Source organism: Phascolarctos cinereus, unplaced genomic scaffold, assembly GCF_003287225.1.
Source record: "Phascolarctos cinereus isolate Bilbo 61053 unplaced genomic scaffold, phaCin_HiC Scaffold_4;HRSCAF=312, whole genome shotgun sequence".
Taxonomy (NCBI): Eukaryota; Metazoa; Chordata; class Mammalia; order Diprotodontia; family Phascolarctidae; genus Phascolarctos; species Phascolarctos cinereus.
The window spans coordinates 122,740,202-122,765,005 of record NW_027555847.1 but is presented as its reverse complement, the minus strand read 5'-3'; the positions used below and the strand labels follow the sequence as shown (position 1 = coordinate 122,765,005).

General features: G+C 39.2%; 1 protein-coding gene across 1 annotated transcript in view; it reads right to left on the bottom strand.

Moving 5' to 3' along the window:
* Positions 1-3,416: 3,416 nt before the first annotated feature.
* Positions 3,417-24,804, bottom strand: part of LOC110221646 (phospholipid-transporting ATPase ABCA3-like) — a 207,041-nt gene continuing 185,653 nt past the window's right edge. The window contains exons 25-32 of the mRNA XM_078152511.1: positions 22,243-22,371; positions 20,159-20,353; positions 18,703-18,890; positions 12,528-12,698; positions 11,874-12,064; positions 9,430-9,503; positions 8,659-8,827; positions 3,417-3,600 (exon numbers count right to left, since the gene is read on the bottom strand). Coding sequence (XP_078008637.1) covers positions 8,699-8,827; positions 9,430-9,503; positions 11,874-12,064; positions 12,528-12,698; positions 18,703-18,890; positions 20,159-20,353; positions 22,243-22,371 — 1,077 coding nt within the window. The 3' untranslated portion in view covers positions 3,417-3,600; positions 8,659-8,698. The remainder of the gene's footprint in view (positions 3,601-8,658; positions 8,828-9,429; positions 9,504-11,873; positions 12,065-12,527; positions 12,699-18,702; positions 18,891-20,158; positions 20,354-22,242; positions 22,372-24,804) is intronic.

Here is a 24,804-nt window from a genome sequence, read left to right as displayed (position 1 = left end):
GAGGATGAGGTCGACACATACCTTGCCAGAATTAGCACATTATTTGGGAGGCTCCAAAAGAGTGTGTGGGAGAGAAGAAATAGTAGGCTGTCTACCAAACTGAAGGTCTACAGAGACATTGTATTGACCTCATTGTTGTATGCCTGTGAAAAATGGACAGTCTATCTGTACCATGTCAAAAAATTGAACCGCTTCCATTTGAATTGTCTTAGGAAGATTCTGAAGATTGCTTGGCAAGATAAAGTACCAGATACCAGGCTGAACTTTCTTGAGCTGAACTGCAAAGCATTCAAACTTTATTGCAGAGAATGCAACTCTAATGGGCTGGCCACACTGTTCAAATGTCAAACACGAGTTTGTCTAAGAGACTATTTTATGGAGATCTCACACAAGGCAGGTGCTCAATGTCAGAACAAGTGATACAAGGACACTCTCAAGGTCTCTTTGAAGAGCGTTGGTGTTGATTATGAAACACGGAAGACAGTTCATAGGTGTGCCTCTATCAAAGAAGGCACTGTGTTCTATGAGCAAAGCAGAATTGTGGTAGCTCAAAAGAAATATGAGATATGAAAATTTAGAGATGTCAGGGGCAGCTAGGTGGCGCAGTGGATGGAGCACCAGCCCTGAAGTCAAGAGTACCTGAGTTCAAATCCGGCCTCAGACCAAACACTTGACACTTACTAGCTGTGTGACCCTGGGCAAGCCACTTAACCCCAACCGCCTAAAAAAAAAAAACCAAACCAAAACAAAACAAAATTTAGAGACATCTCCCTCGCAAATGGTGATGCAGAGCACTCAACCTGTGGTAGAGTCTTCTGAGTTTGTATTAGTATGATCAGCCACAGTCGGACACACTGTACATTGAACCTGGCATATTGATATCATTTTGGTCCTCTTTGAGTGCAAAGGACAAACAACAACACAGCTGAAATCTGGTTTCTCCTTGATGACATAGCCTCCCTGGCCACTGTTTCTAGTATTGGCTGAACTTCATTCATTCTTCCCAACTCACTGGTTGAGGCAGGTGAGTTGGAATACTACTTGCTCCCCATTGCTACTTTCAGGTTTTCTCCCTTCCTTCAATACTCAGTAATTTTTCTTCTTTTGAAGACGTTCATGCTATTCATAGCTACCCCACAATCTAAATCCTGGTAGCTGTCACTTCTCTTCCTTCCTCAGTGAATTTGATACCTGGCTTACAATTTTTCTCTCGTTCCTAACTCCCACCCTCATATTAAGGGACTTTGGTATACGTTTTGATTCTCCCCTAAATACCCTAACCACTCACTTCCACAACCTACTCATTTCCCATGAGCTACTCCTCCACCCTACTTTATTCATACACAAAGATGGATATACCCTTGATCCTGTCATCATCCACAGATGAATCACCTCCATGTTCAAGAATTCTGAAATTCCCTTCTCTGACCACAATCTATTGACTTTTCACCTTTCCCACTGCCTTCTCTTACATAATTCTACTCTTCATCTGCATCATGACCTCCAATCCCTTGACCCCTGAATTCTTTCACAGGACACCTCCCCTGTACTGGCCATTCTCTCCTCTTTTCCATATTTTGACCCCTAGTGAACTGATTCATCTCGACACTGTCCTCTTTTCTTGAATCCTTAACCCTCTTATCATATTGCCAATTACTACCCGTCAAGCTTCAGCCTTGGATCACTCCCACCATTCATCATCTTAGCTCCTACACACATGCTGCTGAATGAAGATGGAGGAAATCATACAATCATTGTGACTGGGTCCACTACAAATTTATGTTATATTACCTCAAATGGGCCCTCACTGATACTAGGCAATCTATTATGCCTCCCTTATCAACTCACTATCCTACTCTTCGCAGGGACTCTTCTAAACCTTTTCATCCCTACTCAAACCTTCCATAGCTCCCCTTCTCCCAACTTTCAGCTGAGAACCTTGTCTTGTATTTCATGGAAAAAAGTGAGGTCATTCACTATGAGCTCCCTCTCTCTCTTCCATCATTCAGGTGCCTTTTGCCACTATCTCCTAATTTACCTGATGTCTCACATGATGAAATGGCCTTTCTCCTTAACAAGACCAACCCCTTTACTTGTTCAAGTGATCTCATTCCATCCCATTTCCTCCAACAGATTGCCCCTCCCCACTCTTTCACTTATTTTCAATTTCTCCCTGGATTGAGAGAAGGAAAGCCTTTTTTTTTTTTTTTAAATAAGAGCTATCCGAAATTGGAACAGGCCACTTTTGGAGGCAGTGTATTACCCTAATTGGAAGCTTTCTAAAAAAGGTTTGAAGATGAACAATTATTAAGTATGTTGTAAAGAAGATTCTTTTCACATGCAGGTTAGAATCTATGGCCTTTAAGATCCATTCTTAAGATTCTCAGAGAATGAGGGAGTAAGACAATTTAGGAGGCTTTTACAATAGCAATATTATACATTAAAATATAATGTGACAGGGCATAAGAGCCTGGAGTCAGGTTGGGTCAGTAATGTGAACAGAAGGAAAGACACAAATATGAGAGATGTGGAGGTCAAATGGATACAATTTGGCAGGTAGTTAGATGTTCAGAGTGAGGGTGAGGGTGAGGAAAAAGCCAAAGATGACTGTCAGGGTTTAAGCCTGGATGACTAGACAGAACGAGGGTAGTGGGAGGAGGGACAGGGTTTTTTGGATGCAGGGGAAGATTCAATTTTGGACACGTTGAGTTTGAGGTGCTATTAGGTTAAAGAGCCAGGAAATGGGAGGAATGTATTTTTGGATTTAGGAGTCATCTGTATGGAGATGATAATTGAACTTGTGGGAGCAGATAAGATCACCACAGGAGAATCCAGAAAGAAGAAGGCCTAGGACACAGCCTTGAGGGACACCCAGATTTATGAAGAGGTAGGATGACACAGTGAAAAGAACCAAAGAGTGGTCGGACAAATGGGAAGAGAACTAGGAGAGAAGTGTTAGGGAAGCCAAGGGAAAAGAGAGTATCTGGGGAGAGGGGTGGAGAATCTGAGTTGAAAATTTCTCATCTATAAAATAGGGATAATAATACTTGCACTATTTGTTTCACAAGACTTATGAAGAAAAGTGCTTTGCAAACCTTGGGTAGGCAGCGTGGTACATGGGGAAAAAATACTAGCTGTGGTGTCAGAGATGGTGGGTTCAAATTCTGCCTTTGTCACTTCCTGCTATGTGCCCTTAGACAAGTCACTTAACTTCCTAGGCCTCAGTTTCCTTATTTATAAAATAAGAATGTTGGACTAGATAGCCCCTGTGGTCCCTTCCACTTTTAAATGTATGATCTTATATTATATAACGTAATTTATTATTATTTGTTTCCGGCCCATAATCCTTGCACCAATCTGTTGGCTTTGCAAAAGGAAAAAATAATAACCTACAAACACATGAGGATCTAGCTCTCATAATGATAAGATTTTATTTGATACTTTTCTACACAATTTAATCTGAGGGTACTTGCTCACCAATTCAGGAACATCTGTGGCTGTATCTTCCAGATGGTACCTTCCATTCTTTATCTTAGATATATTTGCCTTCATTTGGAAGAATATATGTTCAAATCTCAGTACACATCTGAGTTCTGTGTCCTGTAATTGGAAAAGTATACATTTTAACTTGGTATCTAAAGAATTCTGGGTTTGGAGAGACTATTTAAAAATCTAAAAGGCTCAAAAATGAAAAGGGTGAATAACCACTAATGAAAATGAAATAAAAGCAATTATTAGGAGTCATTTTGCCCAATTATATGCCAATAAATTTAACAATTCATGTGAAATGGAAGAATACTTATAAAAATATAAACTGCCTAGATAAAGAGAAGAGGAAATAGAATATCTAAATAAATCTATTTTAGAAAAAGAAATTGAACAGTCTTCAAAAAAAGAAATTAAATGAGCTTCCTAAGAAAAAATCATCAGGACCAGATGGATTTATAAGTGAGTTCTACCAAACATTTAAAGATCACCTAATTCCAATATTAAATAAATTATTTGGAACAATAGGCAAGAAGGAGTCCTACCAAATTCCTTTTATGAAACAAATATGGTAATGATACCTAACCAGGAAGAGCAAAAACAGAGAAAGAAAATTATAGCTCAATTTTAATAATGAATATGGATGTAAAAATCCTAAATAAAATATTAGCTAGGACACTAAAACAATATATCACAAAAATTATACATTGTGACCAAGTGAGATGTATTCCAGGCATGCAGAGATAATTTAACATAAGGAAAATTATTAACATAATTGATTATGTCAATAACAAAAGTAACAATCATATAATTATATTAATAAATGCAGAAAAAATGTTTGACAAAACGCAACACATTCCTATTAAAAACACTGGAAATCATAGGTATAAATAGATTTTTCCTTCAAATGATAAGAAGCATCTCTCTAAAAGCATTGGGAAGCATTATTTGTAATGGGGATAAGTTAGAAGCTTTCTCAATAAGACCAGCAAGGATGCCTATTAACATTAATATTATTCAATATTGTATTAGAAATGCTATTATAACAATAAAGGAAGAAAAAGAAAGTGAAGGAATCAGAATGGGCAATGAGGTAATAAAACTATCTGTCTTTGCAGATGATATGATGATATACTTGGAAAATAACAGTTAAACTAAAAAAACTAGTTGAAAGAATAATTTTAGCAAAGTAGCAGGATAGAAAATAATAAACCCAGTTAAATCATTGGAATTTCTATATATCACCAACAAAACCCTGCAAGAAGAGATAGTAAGAGATACTGCATTTAAAATAAATATACACAGCATAAAATACTGGTGAGTATACCTATGAAAATAACTCCAGGAACTACACGAATATAATTATAAAATATTTTTTATACAAATAAAGTCAGATTTAAATTAATTGGAGAAATATTAATTGTTCATGGGTGGACAGAGCTAATATAATAAAAATGACAATTCTACCTAATCTACTTATTCAATGCCATTCCAATCAAATTACCAAAAAATTATTTTATTGAGCTAGAAAAAAATGATAAAATTAATTTGGAAAAATAAAAGGTCAAGAATATCAAAGGAATCAATGAAAAAAAAAAGTAAAGAAAGGAGGTCTAGCAGTACCAGATCTTAAATTGGTAAGATGGTAATTATCAAAATTATCTGGTACTGGCTAAGAAACAGAAAAGTGGATCAATGGAACACAGTAAACATACAATACACAGTAGCAACAATTGTAATAACCTTGTGTTTGACAACGTAAAGATTTAAGCTTTTGGGATAAAAAGTCACTATTTGATAAAAAAAAATTGTTGGGAAAAATAGAAAGCAGTCTAGCAGAAACTAGATATAGACCAGTATCTTACACCATTTATCAAGATAAGGCCAAAATGGATACATGACCTAGACATAAAGGGAGATATAAGTAAATTAGAAGAATATGGAACATATTACCTATCAGATTTATCGATAGGAGAAGAATTTATGAATAAGCTAGAGATAAGAGAGCATTGTGAGATACAAAAAGGATAACTTTGATTACATTAAATTAAAAAGATTCTGTGTAAATAAAACTAATTTAGCCAAGATTAGAAGGAAAGCAGAAATTTTGGGGTACAATTTATAGACAGTTTGTTGGATAAAGGTCTCATATCTCAAATATATAGAAAACTTTTTCAAATTTTTGAGAATAGGAGCCATTCCCCAATTGATAAATTGTCAAAGGATATGAATAAGCAGTTTTGGGATGAAGAAATCAAAATTATACATAGTCATAAAATGCTCTAAATCATTATTGATTAGAGAAATGCAAATTAAAACAACTTTGAGATATCATCTCATACCTATTAGATTGGCTAAAATGATAGTAGGGGAAAATGACAAATATTGGAGGGGATGTGGAAAAATTTGGATGCTGAAACACTGTTGGTGGAACTGTAAACTCATCCAGTCATTTTGGAGAACAATCTGGAATTATGCCCAAAGAGTAATTAAACTGCCTATATTCTTTGACCCAGAAATACCAGTATTAGGTCTGTTTCCCAAGGTGATCAGGGAAAAAGAAGAACCTATATGTTCTAAAATATCTATAGCAGCTCTCTTTGTGGTGGCAAAGAACTGGAAATTGAGGGGATGCCCATCAATTGGGGAATGACTAAAGTTGTGGTATATGATTGTGACGGCATAGTACTGCACTGTAAGAAGTGATGAGCAGGTTGATTTTTAGAAAAACATGGAAAGACTTGCATGAAATAAGCAGAACCAAAAGAATGTTGGATACAGCAACAGCAATAGTGTTCGAAGAATAACTGTGAATGACTAAGCTATTCTGAGTATTATAAATATTGAAGTCAGCTACAAAGGACCTGAAGATGCTATCCAGCTCCAGAGAAAGAACTGATAAATAAAAGTATGCATAGTGTGGTTTTACATGTGTGTACGTGTGTGTGTGTGTGTGTGTGTGTGTGTATATATATATATATATATATATATATATATATACATATATATATGTATATACAAATGATGTATTTCAAACATATATTTACACACATATAAACACATATATACACAAATATATGTATATGTATATCCATGTATATATCTGTGTCAAACGGTGGCCTTTTCTAGTGTGGGGTAGGGAGGGAGGCAGAGAGGGAGAGATGAAGACAGCTTGGAATTTAAAATAAAACAAAAAAGAAATTTAATTTAATTTTAAAATATTACTGAAAAGACTAAAAACATTGAAGCCTACAGTCTAGAGTTGTGAGTTACCTACAGCGAATGAGTTTTCTTCCTTTATGGTCTGACCCTGCCAGTTTCCTATAAATGTGTACCCACCCTTCACCATAGATATTAAATACACAGGTGGGAAAGTATCATCTATGTTTAATATGAGTATTTGGATGTATTTATCATTTATGCCTTTCCTTTAAGATATTAGTAGCTATAATATTATTTCATCTTATTGTTAAATAAATGGTTATGTTTAAGAAAAAAGTATAAAAGGTTAACTTATACACTAGGATATGTATTTATACATACACACATACATAACAAATACATACATTATATATTATACAAAAATGAGGTAGTTTTTGACCAATGACAACAGAAATATAGTCTCCTGTGAAGCTTCTAATCCTGGCTGTGCTACTCCACACCTCCCTCTGTGCTCTAACAGAGCATTCTTCTCTGAACATGTCCCTTACTATCAATCCTTTAGCTGTTCTAAGAAAGTGCATTTAGAAGGTGTGAGTAAAAAATACCTTAGAGTTCTTGAAAGCAGGCACAGTGGTAAAACGCAAAGTCCACTAAACCTAGGCTCATCTTCAGTTCATCTGCTGCCTGGGTCACTTTGGACAAGGTACCCACCCTCTCCTATTTTTGTGGCTTTATCAGTGAGACTATACTTTCTCCCTCTCTTCCTGGGGATTTGGTGAAGACCAAGGCTGTATATTTTAAGGCACATCCTCCATGACAGAAATGGGCCCAGGCCCTGATTAGTTCCTGAATAATAATGTCATGAGCAGTCATGGCCTTTAATGAACACTTTGTTTTGACAAGGCTTTACCAAAGCAGACCTAACCAGGCACTATTTTGCTACAGCATTCTAAGAGTTCTAAGTCTGTAGGTAGGTTGTACTGAAAGCAGAGGAGTAAGAAGCATTCTCCCTCTCCCCTCTTAGGACCAGGTAGCATTAGCCTAGAGTGTATGCACCCTTTTAGTTAAGCTTCTTTTGATTCTAAAAGGCTGTCACTTGCTCTCTCCTAACATAAGCTATTGAGTAGGGAGCTCCAATTTATGCCGTCTTGATTCCCAAACTCTTTGGAACCTATTCCAAAAATGCTAGAGGAGTTCTAAGGCCTTGGCTAGAAGTTGTAACTTTTCAACCCAGGATCTCTAGAGACATAATAGGAACAGCATGGGCACTGGGGAAAGAGTCACCTCAGTTCTAGTTGGCTATGCTGGCCCGAAAAGGAGACTGGAGTTAGGAATATTAGCAGGATGTCTAAACCAGTCATTTACATTCTTTGAGGTGCTAATGCCCTTAGGGTTGGAAATTCACCAATACCCCAACCATAATGTGAGCAGGCTTTCCTTGCTTTCCCCTTTGGGGGAAGGGACACATAAAGACCTTTATAACTAAAACTGGAGTCAGCACTTAGAGCTACTTCAAAACGTAAGTGAACCCTTGCTCAGGAGCTAGTTGGCACTGAAGTGCCACGAGTACTAGCGCAATCTGCGCACGTGCACACACACACACACGCACACACACATGCACGCGCGCACACACGCACGCACACACTTATTGGTACAAAGAAGTCTGGAGTGGAAGTAAAAGGATAAGGATTTCCGCTCAGCAGCTCTTCAGTGGCTGGACACGCCGGAGGAGCTCCATGAAGCCATTGGCACTCCTGGAGAAGTGTTCACCTCCAGCACCTGCCTAGAAGGAGAAGGAACCTCGGAGACCCTCTGTTCAGGTTGAAAGTTTGTCTTTTCTCCTCTTAAGCTGGTTCTCATGGGAGAATTGCGAGATTGTGAGATTGTGGGCCCTCACCTTCAGGGTGTCTTGGCCTTCAGAGAGGAAGGTCAAATTTCTCCTTCAGGTTATTCAATTTATTAACATTATATATTAGCAAATACAGAGTAAATGCCTATTTCTGTACCAACCATGAATAAAAATTAGATTATAGAATGGTGGCCACTCTTATCACTCCTCTTCATCTGAAAGGTGCTGTAAATGGGCAAAATTCATGAAGACTTGCTCCAGGGAGATCTGACTGATGGAGTAGTCATCCAGTTCGTACTGATCTTTGTTTTTCTCCAAGATACCAAACACCTTTGGGGCAACAGACAGTAACTGTTAATAAAGTTCTCTGCAGGCAAGGTGGGGAAAACTCAGAGTTTTTGGTTCCTAAGGATGTCAGGCAACAAAAGTTAAGGGACTGGAAAGGAAGGGGCCTTGGAAAGGGAAAGACCTTTTCTATGTCTTTGCTGAATACAAAGTGTGAAAATAATAGCCTCAGAACCCTTTGATGTGGAAGGAAGCAGAGATTAAAAGTCTCCCATAGATTCTATACCTTGGCCTGTTGTAAACTCCAGGCTAGTAAAGTCCTTCAGGTCATACATCTACTAAGCTCGGTGTTCACAAGTCTGTGCTTGGTATACAAGGAATTTAAATCAGTTTGAGGGAATTAGGGCTAAGAAATACTGGCCAGTGTTGCCATCGTAAGTGTTGGAGAAGTACAGAGAGAAGAAATGTGTGAGAGGATAAGAGGTGGAAGGATTTTCATCCATGGAGCAGACTGTCATGTTTCCAGATATCTGGGTGGCACACTAGATCATGTGTTCTCTGTGAGGGCAGAACCTTTCTTTTTGCACCCTTCCTCAGAGGCAGGACCAGGATGGTTGGCACCTATGAGGTCTGGTCTCCTTACTTACCTTTGCCCAGCTGAGGTCGTTGCTGGGCAGGTGGTAGTGAACCATCCCTTGGTGCTCATCCTCTAGGATACTGCCTGACAGAGAGGAAGAGATGTCGCCTGTGAGGGATAGGGCATGGAGAAGGCCAGTCCTTGGCACATTTATTTCTCAATCTAGTCTAATAGCTAAAGTCAATTCAATTATTCATGACACTTGAGAGAAGCATAAGCTTGGATAATACAAAAGAGGAGAACTTTTAAAAAAGAACATGAATACCTTATTTATCCAGTAATGTTGAGAGTGAGTCATTTAATTTAACTTAATTTTCCAGTTGCTGAAGTTTAACCTTTTAAAAGATAAAACTTAGAACATTTAAACTATTTATTGATGAAAATTTTTCTAAAGCACACTATAACTTTATCTTATTAAACAGACTACATTCAACACAATTAATATTCTTGATTGTTCAGGGTCAATCTGGACAGCAGGTACTGTGATACATTAAAGATATAGCTATGGATGAAGATGGAGAGGTGCTAGAGTTAAGGACGCATGGGTATCCAGTCCAGCAGCAGCCTTAGAACTTGCTTTTTTGAAGAAGTCTCTAATATTTATGTTTATTTTTTGGTCATTTGCCCCCTCTTCTCACAAAAGGTGGTGTGAAGCATAGATAAGTGTATCATCTCCTGGCTTCTCTTTCTGCAAAATTAATTAGTGACTTGAGGCTCAGGCAGTCTTCTCTCTTCCCAAGTGGCTTTTCTTATTCTTCAGAAAGAAAATTGTGTTTACTGTAAATTGCTTTGATTTGCTAGAAAGTATCATTCTAACCACTGGCTATCCTTTCTGCATCAGTAACACAGTGGATTTTATACCATCTCTATCACTTGGACTTTTGATGTGTGAAGCTAGGTATACTTTGTTTTGAGAATTCATGGGAGGCTGTCTTAAATGGGGCTTACTCCAAAGCCAACATATTCTCCATTCCCAAAAAAAGATGATACTTTCACAGACAAGATATAGGTTGCAATTTTCTCTAAGTTCCCCTTGAAGTCCAAGTTTGAACAGAATTCTAGGCATGGAGAATGCTAAAAACATGTCTTTAATTGTTGTAAAACAATTGAAAGTCCTATATAGGGGACCTGATTATGACAGATCAATGTGATGTGAAATCTATTCTGTAATAATATTTAATGAATTCTGAATAACATCCTGAACCATAGGTAAATCAGTGAAATAATACAGGAGGCAGGAAAATGACAAGTCATATTTCCAGAAAATAAAGCTGATTCCTCAGGATGAACTCTATGACTGTCTAGGAAAAAAAGAGCTTTTCAATTTGATTAAATTAAATGCAATCCAATCCATTCTAATCCAACCCAACAGGGCATTTGCTCAGACAATGCAGAGCTGTTCCAGTTCTCTTTCTGTAGCTGACTTTTTCCAATTAAACTTCTCATAGTTTTCAGGAGCGTGTTCACTCTGTCTCTCGTCTTCTTCCTTCTTTCCCTTCTTATGTCTCTTGATTCCTTGTCCTGCTGCTTCTCTTTCTTCTCAGCTTTTGTGCCAGATGGCTTGTCTTTCATTACCTGTATCAATCAATGAAGACTTTCTCCCCTCTGGTTGGCAAACTGAGCAACCATACTGGATGTTAATTTCTTTTCTTTTCTTTTTTTTTAGGCAATTGGAGTTAAGTGACTTGCCCAGGGTCATATAGCTAGTAAGTGTTAAGTGTTTTGGTCTGAGGCTGGATTTGAACTCAGGTCCTCCTGACTTCAGGGCTGGTGCTCTATCCACTGCGCCACCTAGTTGCCCCCCCCCAGATGTTAATTTCTTCTCAGCTGCTTTTGTCTTACTCATTGCTCAGGGGTTGGTCCTCTGCTGACTAAGATGCTTTTTAAAAAGTAACAGCTCTACTAGTGTCCCTTCATCTGGTTAGCAGTCAGAGATGGGTGCAGAAATCAGAGAGAATGTTAGGTTTTAAATTTACAGTTACCCATGGTTGAGGCTGCCAGAAGGCTGACTCCAAGAGAAATGAGGAGTCACAGTGTGTCTTTTTGCTTTGGAAGACATTGTGTGATTGCTTTTCTGAGAAAAGATTTGTGTTCCCAGTGAAGCTCAGCTTTTGCTTGTTGTGTTCTTTGATAGCATGCTACCTGGTTAGCCAGAAAAGGCAGAAAGGGTGTATTTGGTGGCAGATGAAAGTCAACCTGGGATTTAAAACTAATCAAAGCTAAACAGCACTTGGATAAGTAAGAAATAATTAAGAATATAAAAAAAATCAAAATAATTTAGAGTCTCTACTTATATTCTTAAGGATGGGAAAATGCTCAAAGGGGATAGTTGTTGAAGGGGGTCCAATTACAGCCTCCCACACCCTCTTCTTTTTCAGGAACATCCCAGGTCAACATGGCCAGTTAGGGGGTTAGACGGAAGATTTTTGCTTCTTGAGGCCCAAACTGCTTTACCTGGGAATGTCTCTTTGATGAACTTCTTGAATGTCTCCATGTTGTCCTTTGGGATGTTATGTTTGATCTTGGCCAGCAGAGTATATCCACTCCCAAACTTGCTTTTGAGGTGTTGTGGGCTGCCTATGCATTTGAACTGCCCATTCACCATGATGGACAGCCTGGTACATAAAGCCTCACACTCTTCCATGCTGGAGAGACAAGAGCCAGGAAGAGGAAGCACTGAGACACCCCTTGCAGAACGAGGGCTGTGTGCCAGACAGAGCCAGGACTCTATGTTCTATTTCTTCAGATGGCAGGCCTGGCACTTGGCCTGGATTGGTAAATGGTAACACTGGAAGACCCAAAAGCACTTGAAAAATAAAGGAACAAATACCTAAATATAAGATGCTTCTTCTCTGTTCTCCCTCCCTCTCTAGCACCACCTACCCCTACCCCCCATGCTACTCCAGGGCATATAACTTCATAGAAAAGGTGTGCTCAATATCAGAAGAACCTGACATTTCCCCCACTCCACCCCAAAAGTTTTCCTGTCTAACAATTCAGTTTCCCTCAGAAGTGCAAATAAGGACAATGACCTATGTTCACAGCCCTTGTTCCCCATTACAGTTTTTGCCCTGCCCTCCAAAGAACTGAACAAAGCATGGACCCTACCTATGAGAGGTGATGACAATGGCTTTTCCAGATTCACGACTCCGTGTCACTGTGTTCCAGAGCAGGCGTCGGGCTACAGGGTCCATGCCTGTGGATGGTTCATCCAGGAAGACAACTGAGGGATCTCCAATCAGAGCAATACCAGTGCTCAGCTTACGCTTGTTGCCACCACTATGTGGAAAGGCAGACAGAGGAAGACGGAGATAGCTATTATCTACCTACGAGCATCAATTTCTAGTTTCCTTGATAGAAAAGGAGAGGTATATAAGGCAAATCCTTAAGGATCACATTAAGGACCCTGAAAATGGTGAACCATGAACTCATAGCTCCCTACACAGTAAGCCTATATATTAACTACAGTAAAATTAAAGGTCATTGAACATTGAAAAGTCAAAGCAAGCATATCCTAATGGAGATGAACTGGGGAATGCGACTGAGAGAATAACACAGTAGATAGAATGCTTGACATGGAAGTTAAGAAACCTGATTTTGAATCCTGCCTCAGACATTTATTAACTGTGTGACTGTAGGCAAATCATTAATCTCTTTTAATGTCAGTTTCCTCATCTGAAAAATTAAGGGGTTGTACTCAATGGCCTCTAAGGTCACTATCAGCTTTAAATATATGATCCTATGATAGATTAAAGTTGTTGGAGAAGAGGAAATATGACTATGAATAAAGGTCATTCAAAAGATATAATGTATTTAAACCTTCAGAAAACCCTTGATAATGTTCTACATCATTTAAAAAAATTCAGCAACTACAAAATAAAAAAGACTATTTTGTGACAGTTGGGGAGCAGGTTAGCAATGATAGGGATAAATGGGCAAATGTCTTAATGGAGTGGTATAAACAGTGGGATTCCTTAAAGATTGTTGCTGGAATTTGTTTTGCATTTTAATAAATAATTTGTAACACAAGCCATATTGTCCAATGCTTAAATTTGTAGAAGATTCTGTTTCTATGGAGTAAACAAAGAATATCTCGTAAGGATTTCTGAGTTTGCAGAAAAGTGACAACTACTCTGAGATAGTGAGATAATAACGGGAGCTTGTCAGATACACTAGACTGTTTTAGTGGGTTTTTTTTTTGAGGCAATTTGGGTTGACTTGCCCAAGGTCACACAACTTGTAAGTGTCTGAGGCCAGAGTTGAACTCAAGTCCTCCTGACTTCAGGGCTGGTGCTCTATCCTCTGTACCACCTAGCTGCTCCCAGAGTGTCTTTTGATGTTGGATAATAGGTATTTTGTGTGAAGGGCCATCATCCCTGTTGGTGAAAACTTGAAAATCCCAGGCTAACATGCTTTTTGGCCATAATCATAAAGATTATTAGAGACAAAAGAGAGAACTCTATGGTATCCTTTTTAAGAATAGGGGAGACATGGATTTGTTTGTATGAAGCATGAAATAAGCCAATATGTAAGAAGACATTGAAGATTAGCAAGAAAGTGGGGATAATAATGGGAGGTAATCTGCTGGAGATGTTAGGGGATGAGACAATTGAAGAAGGTCTTGGCAAGAAGGGGCACCTATTCATCAGAGAGAAGAATGGAGGAAGAGATAGTGGGAGATAGAATAGGAAAGATATGAGATGGGGATAAGAGGGAACTCTTGGCAAATGGCTTCAATTATTCTTGTAAAGTATGAAACAAGGTACTCAGCTGAATGAAAGGAGGGGTGATATGGGATCTTGCTACAGTGAGAGTCTGGTTGAGATTAGATAACACAATATTGTGGTGGGGACCTAGTCATCAGTTCTTCCAGCTACATTGAGCAGCAGCTAGGGAGGAGCAAAGTAAGTAGGCAGTGGGAGTAATCTAGGGTTGGGGTTTTGTGAGAGATGATCATCAATAGGACAAGGGAGTAAAGGATTCAAGAGTAGAGGAGAGCATAGAGCAACCAAGTGGTTGATATTGGAGCTAAGGAAGAGGCAATGGCCTCAGAAAGTACTGAGGGAGCAAGGAATAGTTTTATGGAAAAAATTGAGGCCATTTGCTGCGAACTCCCTCTTCTCCTATTACTCAGTTGCCTTCTTCTAGTTTCTCCTTCACCTCTGTCTCACATGATGAAGTAGCTTTTCTCTTTACCAAAGTCAACTCCTCTACTTGTTCAAATGATCTCACTCTGTCCTGGCTTCTCGAACAGACTGCTCCCTCTGTCACCTGACTCTTTCACTTATTTTCAAAACCTCCCTCTCTAGCAGTTCGTTTTTTACTATCTACAAACATGTCCATGTCTCCCCTATCCTGAAAAAACCCTCACTTAACTTTTCCATCCCCACTATTAGCCTGTATCTCTTTTGCCCTATGTGGCCAAACTCCTCAAAAAGGCAGTATACAATAAGTGTCTCCACTTTCTCTCCTCTTATTCTCTTCTTAACTCCTTATAATCCAGCTTCTGACCTTATCATTCCACAGAAACTGATCTCTCCAAAGTTACTTAGTTGCCTTTTTTCAATCTTTACTCTCCTTGAACCCTCTGCAGCTCTGACACTGTGGATCACCTTCTCCTACTTGATACTATCTTCTGTCTAGGTTTTCAGGACACCCCTCTCTCCTGCTTTTCTTCCTACTTAATCTGACTGCTATTTCTCCCCTGCTGGATCCTCCACTATCATGCTCTGTAACCACAGGGCTCTGTCCTGGAACACTTTTTTCTTCTCCCTCTATACTATTTCATGGCTCCCATGGATTTAATTTTCATCTCTATGTTGATGATTCTTAAATCTACCTTTCCTGCCCAATCTCACTACTGACTTCCAATTTCCAATCTCTAATTGCCTTTCAGATATCTCAAAATGGATTTTCAATAGACATTTTAAACTCAGTATGTCCAAAACAGAACTCATTCTCTTTCTCCCTAACCACCCTGCCCCCTTCACCTCCCCTGCTACTGTAAAGGACAATACCATACTCTCAGCTCCTCATGCTTACAACCTAGGAGCCATTCTGGATTCCTCACTGTCTTTCACCACCTGTATCCAAGCTGTTGCCAAGGCCAGTTGATTCTACTTTTGCAGCATCTTGATATCCTCTTTTCTCCTCTGACACTGCTACCTTTCTGTTGTAGGCTCTCAACCCTTCATGCCTGGATTACTGCAACAGCCTGCTGGTGGGGCTGCCTGACTTAAGTCTTTTCCCATTCCAATCTATCCTCCATTCAGCCACTAATGTGATTTTCCTAAAACACAGGTCCCCCTCCTACTCAATAAACTCCAGTGGCTTCCTGTTGTTTCCAGGATCAAATACAAAATGCTCTCTTTGGCATTCAAAGCCTTTCATAAGCCATTCAAAGCCTTTCATAAGCCAGCGCCCTCCTATCTTTTCGGTCTTCTCATACCTTTCTCTGACATGTACTCTTGGCCCCAGTGACACTGGCCTTCTGCGTGTTCCTGAACAAGACACTCCATATCTTAGCTCCAGGCATTCTCTCTAGCTCTTCCCCATGGCTGGAATGTTCTCCCTCCTCAGCTCTGACTATTGACTTCCCTGAATTTCTTTAAGTCCCAACTAAAATCCACCTTCTATGAGAACCCTCCCAGACCTCTGTTAATCATCTCCTATTTATCCTGTCTATGGTGTGCTTTGTATATATTTGTTTGTTTGTTGTCTCCCTGAGGAGGGCAGGGACTGTCTTGCCTCTTTTTGTATCCCCAGCACTTAGCACAGTGCCTGGCACATAGTAGGTGCTTAACAAATGTTTACTGATTGACTGTCTGGGATAGTGACCTGGGTCATATATGTTTTCATGCCAATGAAGTCAGGGCAGCTAAGATGTGGGAATAGAAAGCAGAAGGCATGGGCCAAAGTCCATAGCTTTCTACTGGCCTCTATTTCATCCTGGGGCAACCTAAAGCAAGCAGACAAAAGCAGGAGAAACAAAATTTCTAGGCTAGTGAACGTAAGGTTGGTTCAGTGTATAGCTGTTGCAGAACTGATTCTCTTAGAAATCTTAGTACCTGTTGCACAGGAGAAGAGAAGGAGAAAGAAATAAGAATTTTTATAGTGTCTACTATATGAGGACTGTGCTAAGTGCTCTTAACATATATTATTTCATTTGATCCTCACAATCCTGGGAAGTAGGTGCTACAAATATCCTCATTTTACAGTTGAGGAAACTGAGGCTTGTCCAGGGCCACATAACTAGTAAGTGTCTGAGGCATTTGAACTCAGGCCTTCTTGATTCCACACACTGTGCCTCTTCGATGTCTACTTTCAATAAACAAATGTTAGTTTACTGACCAATTAGAAAGAAGAGATAGTGAGCCAGTGAGGTGTCTTTTCAGTGGAGCAATGTAGCTTCAAGGATTTGTTTCCTGAGTGCCTATTATGTGTAAGGAAGTATGCTAGGCCGTGCAGACCTTCTTGGTTTAGACCTGTAGTTTCACTTGTGTGGACCACTCCTAGTGTGGAACTCCACTAGTGAACATCAGCAACTTATCTGTAACTTACAGTTTTATGTAGTTGAAAAGAGACTGTCCATGGTCCCAGAGGTAGGAGGGACCTGAGGAAGGCCCTGGCCCTATATCTTTCTTATCTTAAGGCTGACCCTCTATCCACCACAAGCTTCCTCTTGCTGAGCAATGGAAATGTGGAGACAAAAATGACGCAGTTCCTGTCCTCAATAAACTTAACATTCTACTGTGTTAATACAACATGTAAGCAGATAACGCAATTTGTGGAGGAAGTGAGCACTCAATAACTGGGGAAAACAACAAAGGCTTTATGTAGGTGGTACCATCTGCGATGAGCTCTGAAAGAAGATTGAGATTCTAAGAGGTGGAGTTAAAGAGAGTGTATTCGAAGAGTAGCACTACAGGACTATGCAAAGGTATGGGAGTGGAATGGAATATTGATTTGGGGCAACAACTAGTAGGCTGCTTTCATGGGATATGGAGTGTGTGGAGGGGAGGGACACTGGAAAGGTGTCTGGGAACCAGATTGTGGACAGCCTTAAATTCCAGGTATTTTATCCTAGAAATAATAGAGAGCCACTGAAAATTTCTGAATAGGGTAGTGATATGGCTTTATCAACTTGCATCTTATGAATATTACACTGGCATCTATGGGGGAAATGAATTGGAGAAGCAAATGACTGGAAGCTTCAAGGAGAGCATTTAGGAGGCTCCTAAAATAGTCCTGGCGAAAGATGGTGGAGATTTGGTGATAAAAGAGACACTGTGGAGATAGAACTAATTTGACTTGGTAATTGATTCACCTAAGATTAAGGTAGAGGAAAGACTCAAAGACGTTACTAAACATGTGAACCTGAATGAGAGCAGGATCACAGAAGCTAAGAGAGAGGAGAATATCCAGTTGAAGAGGGAGGTTGATAGTTTCAAAAGCTGTAGAGAGATCAAGGAGATTATGGATTGAGAAAAAGCCATTTGATTTATTAATTAAGGGATCATTGATAACTTCATTTGAGTAGTGAGTTTGGAAGCTAGATTACAAGGGTTGAGAAGTGATCAGAAAGTGAAGAAGCATAGGCAATTAGGTTAGACAGCTTTTTTGGGGTTTGGCCATGAAAGTGAGAAGAGCTACAGCACAATAGCTGGAGGGGCTGGCAGGGTCAAACAAAGGTGTTTTTTTTTTAAGGATGATAGAGACCTGGAAATATTTGTAGGTGGCAACAAAGGAGTTAGTAGATAAAGAGATACTGAAGATGAGAGAGAGGGAAACAATGCTTTTAAGGGACAAGTTTATGGAGGTGGAAGGAGGGGATGGAATCAAGGGAACAAATAGAAGGGGCTGGTCTAGCAGAAAAGGATCATCTCTCTCATACGCTGGAACAAAGGAGAAAATGAGGTATGATGTAGGGAGATTTTGAGAAATGGAACAAGAGAGGAGCAAATTACAAAAAAATGGCTTCTATTTTTCTTGTGTCTTAGTGTTCTATTGTGGAAGGTACCTCATAGGACAAATCTTTTTGTGTAGCCCTGTAGCCTAGTTAGAGACTGAGTTCAGATAAGGTCAAAGGGTCTGGCAGGATGAAGCTGTGTCATAAGAGCAGGAATAACTATAATCTTGATAAAACCTTTTGAGTCATGGAGCCCTGATAATACTTCAATACCCGAGTTCAGTCATTTACTCTTTAATCCCTAATCCCGAAAATAAATTACTTGCTTGTTAAAAGAAAAGGACACAGAAGAGTGGATGGGAATTAGTGTTGCACCTGTAGGTTTTGATGAGTTTGTCCGAGTGGGCCTCTAGAAGCAATGTCTGCAGCACATCTTTCACAAGGCTATTAATGTGGCACTCGGGGATGCCATGAAGCCGGGCATACATGACCAAAGTCTCTCGTCCTGTCATGTAATCCAGTAAGGCATCAAATTGAGGGCAGTAACCAATTCGCTGTCGTACCTGAAATAACAGTTAAGACCCAGGCAATGGCTACAGATTTAGTGATAATCCCAAATAAGAGAATCTTGTCCTGTTGTAAAGGGATGGATCCAGGAAAGGCATCCCAAAAAGTTTGTAGGGAATGTAATTCCCAAAGTTAAACATGGTATCTGTTTCCTGAATCAGTTCCCTTACATTGTTGCCTAAAATTCTGAACGTGATGAGACAAAAGACCTGGTGTCTTTTTTTGTCTATGCCCCTGCCCAGAAAAAATTTGTTCCCTATGGGGCCTGTGAATGCTTTCTACTACTAGGAGGGCTTTGGATTCTCTGAAATTGGACCTTATTGGAGTAAGAAAGGCTGTATTTCACCCAACCTGGACTTCGTGTTTCACATTCATGGACAGGTTCTGTGGCAGATCATAGAATCATAGACTGTTGGACCTTGAAGAGATTTTTAGAAATTATTTAGTGCTGTATTTATTTTATAGATTAGGAACTTGAGGTCCAGAGAGATGAAATGATTTTCCCCAGGGTGACACCTATGGTGGAATCAGGTCCAGAATTCAGATCTTTTGCACTCTCATGACAGTATACCACCTGTTCTTGTATACCGCCACTTTTCCTCTGATATAATAAAAACATTATATTTCCTCATGGGTCTGTATGGCCCTAAGAAAGGCAACATTTCAGGGCAATCCAGAGACAGACAACAGAACCAAGAAGACCTGGGGTAAGACTTGAGATACTTTTGAACAGGAGAAGTAGTATTTTGGACTTTGAGTGCTCACCTGGTATTAACAAAACAAAAAAACAACACTGATCTATTCAAACACCTTCAGTAGTTAATAGAGGCAATTAGGTCTTCCTGGATGTCAAATACCTAACCAAGAGGTTGGAAAGCTCATGAGGCTGGGTGTAGACTAGCAGACTAGTGTAAGTGTAGTCCTGGAGAGACCTGAGGTAGTCCTCTGCCATTCTCAAGGCAATGATGAATGTATAGGTTTCTCCACCTGTACTGTAGTTAGGGGCCCAGGTGGGAGTTCTCTATTTTTTTGCTCTAATATTCTAGGAGGTTACTGAAAACATCCTCCACTTGAACTTTTAGAGTACCTACACACCATTGCCTTTCCCAAAACCCATCCCACTAGGTTAGTACTTGCCCTAAGGGCAAGTTATCCCTCAGAATGATCTCATTTTGTTTCTAGTATCTTCCTTTCATTACTCCCTTTTATACAAATAGTACTTCTCAAGGTAGCAAACCCACATGGTTCCAAGCCAGCATCCTACCTTTTTAATGTGGGTATTGATGTTGTAGCCATCAATATAGGCATTCCCAGAGGTGATAGTTTCATCTCCCGTCAGCATTTTGAAGGTAGTGGTTTTTCCTGCTCCGTTGAAGCCAAGCAATCCAAAGCACTCCCCTCTCTGGACAGTTAGGGAGATCCTGTTTACAGCCAGGAACGGCACTGTATTGCTATACACCTGAGATGTATCCAAGAGAAAACCCATAGACTTGACAAAAATGCTGCTTATGAATTTGGAAAATCAAAGCCAAAGACCCTGAAGCAATAACTATTCCCATCTCCCAGAGAAGCAGAGTAATTGTTGTGTGCTTCTAGCTCAGGGAGCTTCTCCCTAATGTTAGTACTTAGGGCTTCCTGTTGGCCCAGGGACACTTAATCAGTCCTGAATCAGGACTGATATACAATTTATATACAATATACAGTTTACATCAAGCGTTTATAGCCTGAGGTCTGTGAACTTGTTTTTAAAAATATTGTGACAATGTTATTTCAATATAATTGGTTTCATTTGTATCCTATATATGTTTTATGAATTTAAAAACATTATTCTGAGAAAGAGTCCACACGATTCACTAGACTGCCAAAGGAATCACTGTCACAAAAATGTCAAGAACCTCTGCCTAGATACATGCAGCAATGACATCTAGAATGAATGATGGCTACATATAAGTGGATAGCCGTCCACTCCTTGACTCAAAAGGAATTCTACCAACCCCCTGTGTTTAGCTTATAACACACACACACACACACACATGCACATGACTGGTAGGCTTGTAAGAGGCTCCAACTATTTCTGTCTAATTCAGTGTAGAATTGCAGTGCTTCTAGATTTGTGGGCTGCCCAGTGGTCAGGATATATGTATGTGTACATATATATATATATGTGTGTGTGTGTGTGTGTGTGTGTGTACATATATATGTATATATACATATATATATACATATATATACGTATATATACATATATATACACACACACACATACATATATATATACCTATACTATATATACACATACACATATATTTTATATATATATATATACACACACACACACACATGCGCGCGTGCGCGCACACACACACACACACATACATATACATCTGGATAGCCTGCTTTCAGAGAGGAGTTATATATGTAGCTTCATTTCTTCAGGCCAAACAAAGATGAGAATCCAGCTGTGGATAGTCAAGTAGATGTGCCTATCTTCTTGTGCCCTTATCCAATGGCTATGTTCATATGCTTTGTATATTATTCAGTAAAACCTTGTAGCTATATCAACTTGTGAGGCTTTGCCACTATTTCTTGAAATCCAAACCTGATTAGCACAACCCCTTTCTTTTCTTCCAAGAGCCCCAGCCCATATGCTTCTGTCCAGATGTTATCACCTATTGCTTCTGATTGGGGTGTTTCTCCTCCCTAGTTCTTCCATGGAAAAGAACATTTCTCCTAGTTTTTCTCTTTCCCTCCTGTCCCTGACAGTAGACATATGAGGGCTATATGCCCTATGAGGGCTCTAAGAGTTTTTATTATTTGTAACTACAGGAGAAGAAATATAAGATGTCTTAAATACTTCCTGGTGTTTTCTGGGAGACAAATAGAGCTTCATCTAATATCTTTTAGCTCCCTCTTGACTCTCTTAACAATTAATCATTCTGTTTTTATCTTGAGAGTCTGAAGTCTTCTATTCATTTTTTATTCCTGGGAGTGGTAACATCAATTTCCATTTTAACCTTCCCTTCGAAAAGGAATACCCCAACCTAGGCTCCTCCACTTTCTCTCTTGAATATATATATGCTGTGGGATATAAAAGAACTGGTGGCAGGTCTGTTAGTCTCCAAAGAACTCAAATAACATTCATCTGTGACTAAGAAGAAACTCTTGGCTTTTTTTCATAGTATCTTTCTATTTCACAAAGGAAATTTATCTTAGGTCACTGCCTTATATTCTAATAACCAAGGGAAAATACACATAGATCTCAGACATCAGGCAATGTATTAATTATTGTCAGTAGATATATTTAATAGTTCCTGTTGAGGAAGGAAACTGGCTTTCATCTGACTTTACCTTTGTGAGTTGGTGAATAACCAGTGGAGTACTCTGCAAAAGCTCTGGAAGGGATTCCTCTATTTTCCTTCTTTCATTTTCCACATCTTCATCTTTGAAAAGGACTGATTCTTTGTTATGCACTTGTGCCTATGTTCCAGAGATAAAGGTCACAGATGCAAATACCTTTCAGGAATCCTACTTCAGTTGGAGGAGATGTTTTGAAATTTGGGAAAGCAAGGACTTAAGGGGCAACAGAAATTAATTGAATCCTCAGAGATACTAAGTAAACAGACTCTGGGAAGGATCTTTGTGAGATGCCCTACTCTAAACTACTGCTCTCACATATATCCTGTCTTCCCTTGACCTAGGACACAGACAAATGGGGCTCATACAACCAGGATCAGGAAATCCCAGAAACAAACCTCATGTGGAATTCTATGCACACTGAAAACCTTTTAGAAAAGCAACAGAGTTGCCTATTTCCAAGACAGAATGAACTAAACCAAAGCCTCAAAGTGCCAAATTTTAGAACAAGCAGTCTTAACTATTGCTTTGGACATACAGAGAAAGGGCTTGTCCTCTGCTTGGCCATAACTGATAGTGGCAAACAGAGTTTTATTCAGCTGACGTGATTTTTATAAAAACAATGGTTATATTGTGACTAGTTAACAGACACTAACTTATGAGTGCAATGTGGGGAGCTTGCTGATCAAAGGGGCTTCTGGGTCAATACCTCTGTGATTCTCTCTTTTTATCATTGGAGTCACAGAGTCTTAGAGTTGGAAGGAACCTTAAAGGTCATTTAGTTCAACTTGCTATCCCACGAAGCTTGTTCCATTTTTGGACAGCTGATTGTTGGAAAATTGTTCCTGACTTATAGTAGCAATATATATCTCTGTGAATTTCACCTAGTTTTGCCCATTGGACTTTTAAGGAGAAGCAATGGACCCTGGCTCTCTATCCATTGACGCAGTTCTCATAGAATTTGGAGGCTCAGGAAAAGAGCTTATAATTTGTTTTTAAAAACACAGCTCACTAATAATTTCTCATTGAGGTTGGGAAGAGAAATCTAAGCTGGCTTGAGAGAATTTAAAAAATTGTAGGCTGTTCTTCTGATATTATTCATTTTCTATACATGAAAATCAGAATTATAATAAAATAAGCATCTCAAGGCTTGTATACTTGTTCCTTAAAACCCACAGACCTAAAGTTATCACAAAGTGTTTTTTTTTTTAATCTTCTAACTTAACACTCAATAAGCACTTATCAAGTGCTCATTATGTATCAGGCACTCTGCTAAACCCTGAGATACAAAGACAAAACTGAAACAGCTGTTTCCCTCAAGGAACTTATATTCTAACTGGAAAAACAACATGAGAGGTATATGAGATACAAAGAGAGATAAGGCACTAGCAGCCAATCAGAAAAGGCCTCTTGAAGAAGGCAGTACTTGACCTGAGTCTTTTTTTTTGCATGTGCCCAAATAAGTTGTTTTTTTTTTTTAATTAAGTTTTTTTGGGGCAGCTAAATGGCGTAGTGGACAGAGCACCTGCCCTGGAGTCAGGAGGACCTGAATTCAAATCTGGCTTCAGACACTTGCTAGCTGCATAATGCTGGGCAAATCACTTACCCCCAATTGCCTCCAAAATTTAAAAACAGTTTTTGACTAAAAAAAATTTTTTTTAAGGCAATTAGGGCTAAGTGACTGGCCCAGGGTCACACAGCTAGGAAGTATCAAGTATTTGGTCCGAGGTCAGATTTGAACTCACATCTTCCTGACTTCAGGGCTGGGGCTCTATCCACTATGCCACCTAGCCACCCCAAAGGTTTTGATTTTTTTAAAAAAATCATCAAATTTCTCCCAGTATTGCTCCCCTTTTGAGCCATATAATAAGCAATATTTTTTTAAAGAGAAGAAAAAGAGGAAATATTTGGCATAACTAAATTTGCAACATATCACATGGACCTTGCACTTCTGCAAAAGGGTGGGGGAGTATGTCATATTTCTTCTTTCAAGTTGTGCTTCTTCTGTTTTTTGCAATATTCACTTTTGATTTTCTTTATTTTTTGGAGGTGTGGTTTTTCTTTCTGTTAATATTGTTTTAGTCATTGTGTATATCATTTTCTTGACTCTGCTTACTTTATTCTGCATAAGTTCATGTACATCTTTCTATGCTTCTCTATATTTCCCCAATCAGTTGGCATCTACTTTGTTTGCAATTCTTTTCTATCACAAAAGTGCTTTTATAAAAAATATTTTGGTGCATGTAAGGGCTTTCTTTTTATCTATGCCTCCATGGGGCACAAGCTAATAATGAAATCTCTGGGTCAAAGAGTATGCTATTTTAGTCACTTCATTTGCATGATTTCAAATTCCTTTCCAAAATAAATGTACTGATTCGCAACTCCACCAAGAATGCACTAGTGTGTCTGTCTCCCCACAACTCCTCTAACATTGACTATTTGCATCTTTTGTCACCTTTACCAATTTTCAGAATGGGAGATGAAACCTGGGAGTTGTGATTTGCATTTCTCCTACTATTAGCTATTTGGAGCATTCTTTCATGTGGTTGTTAATGC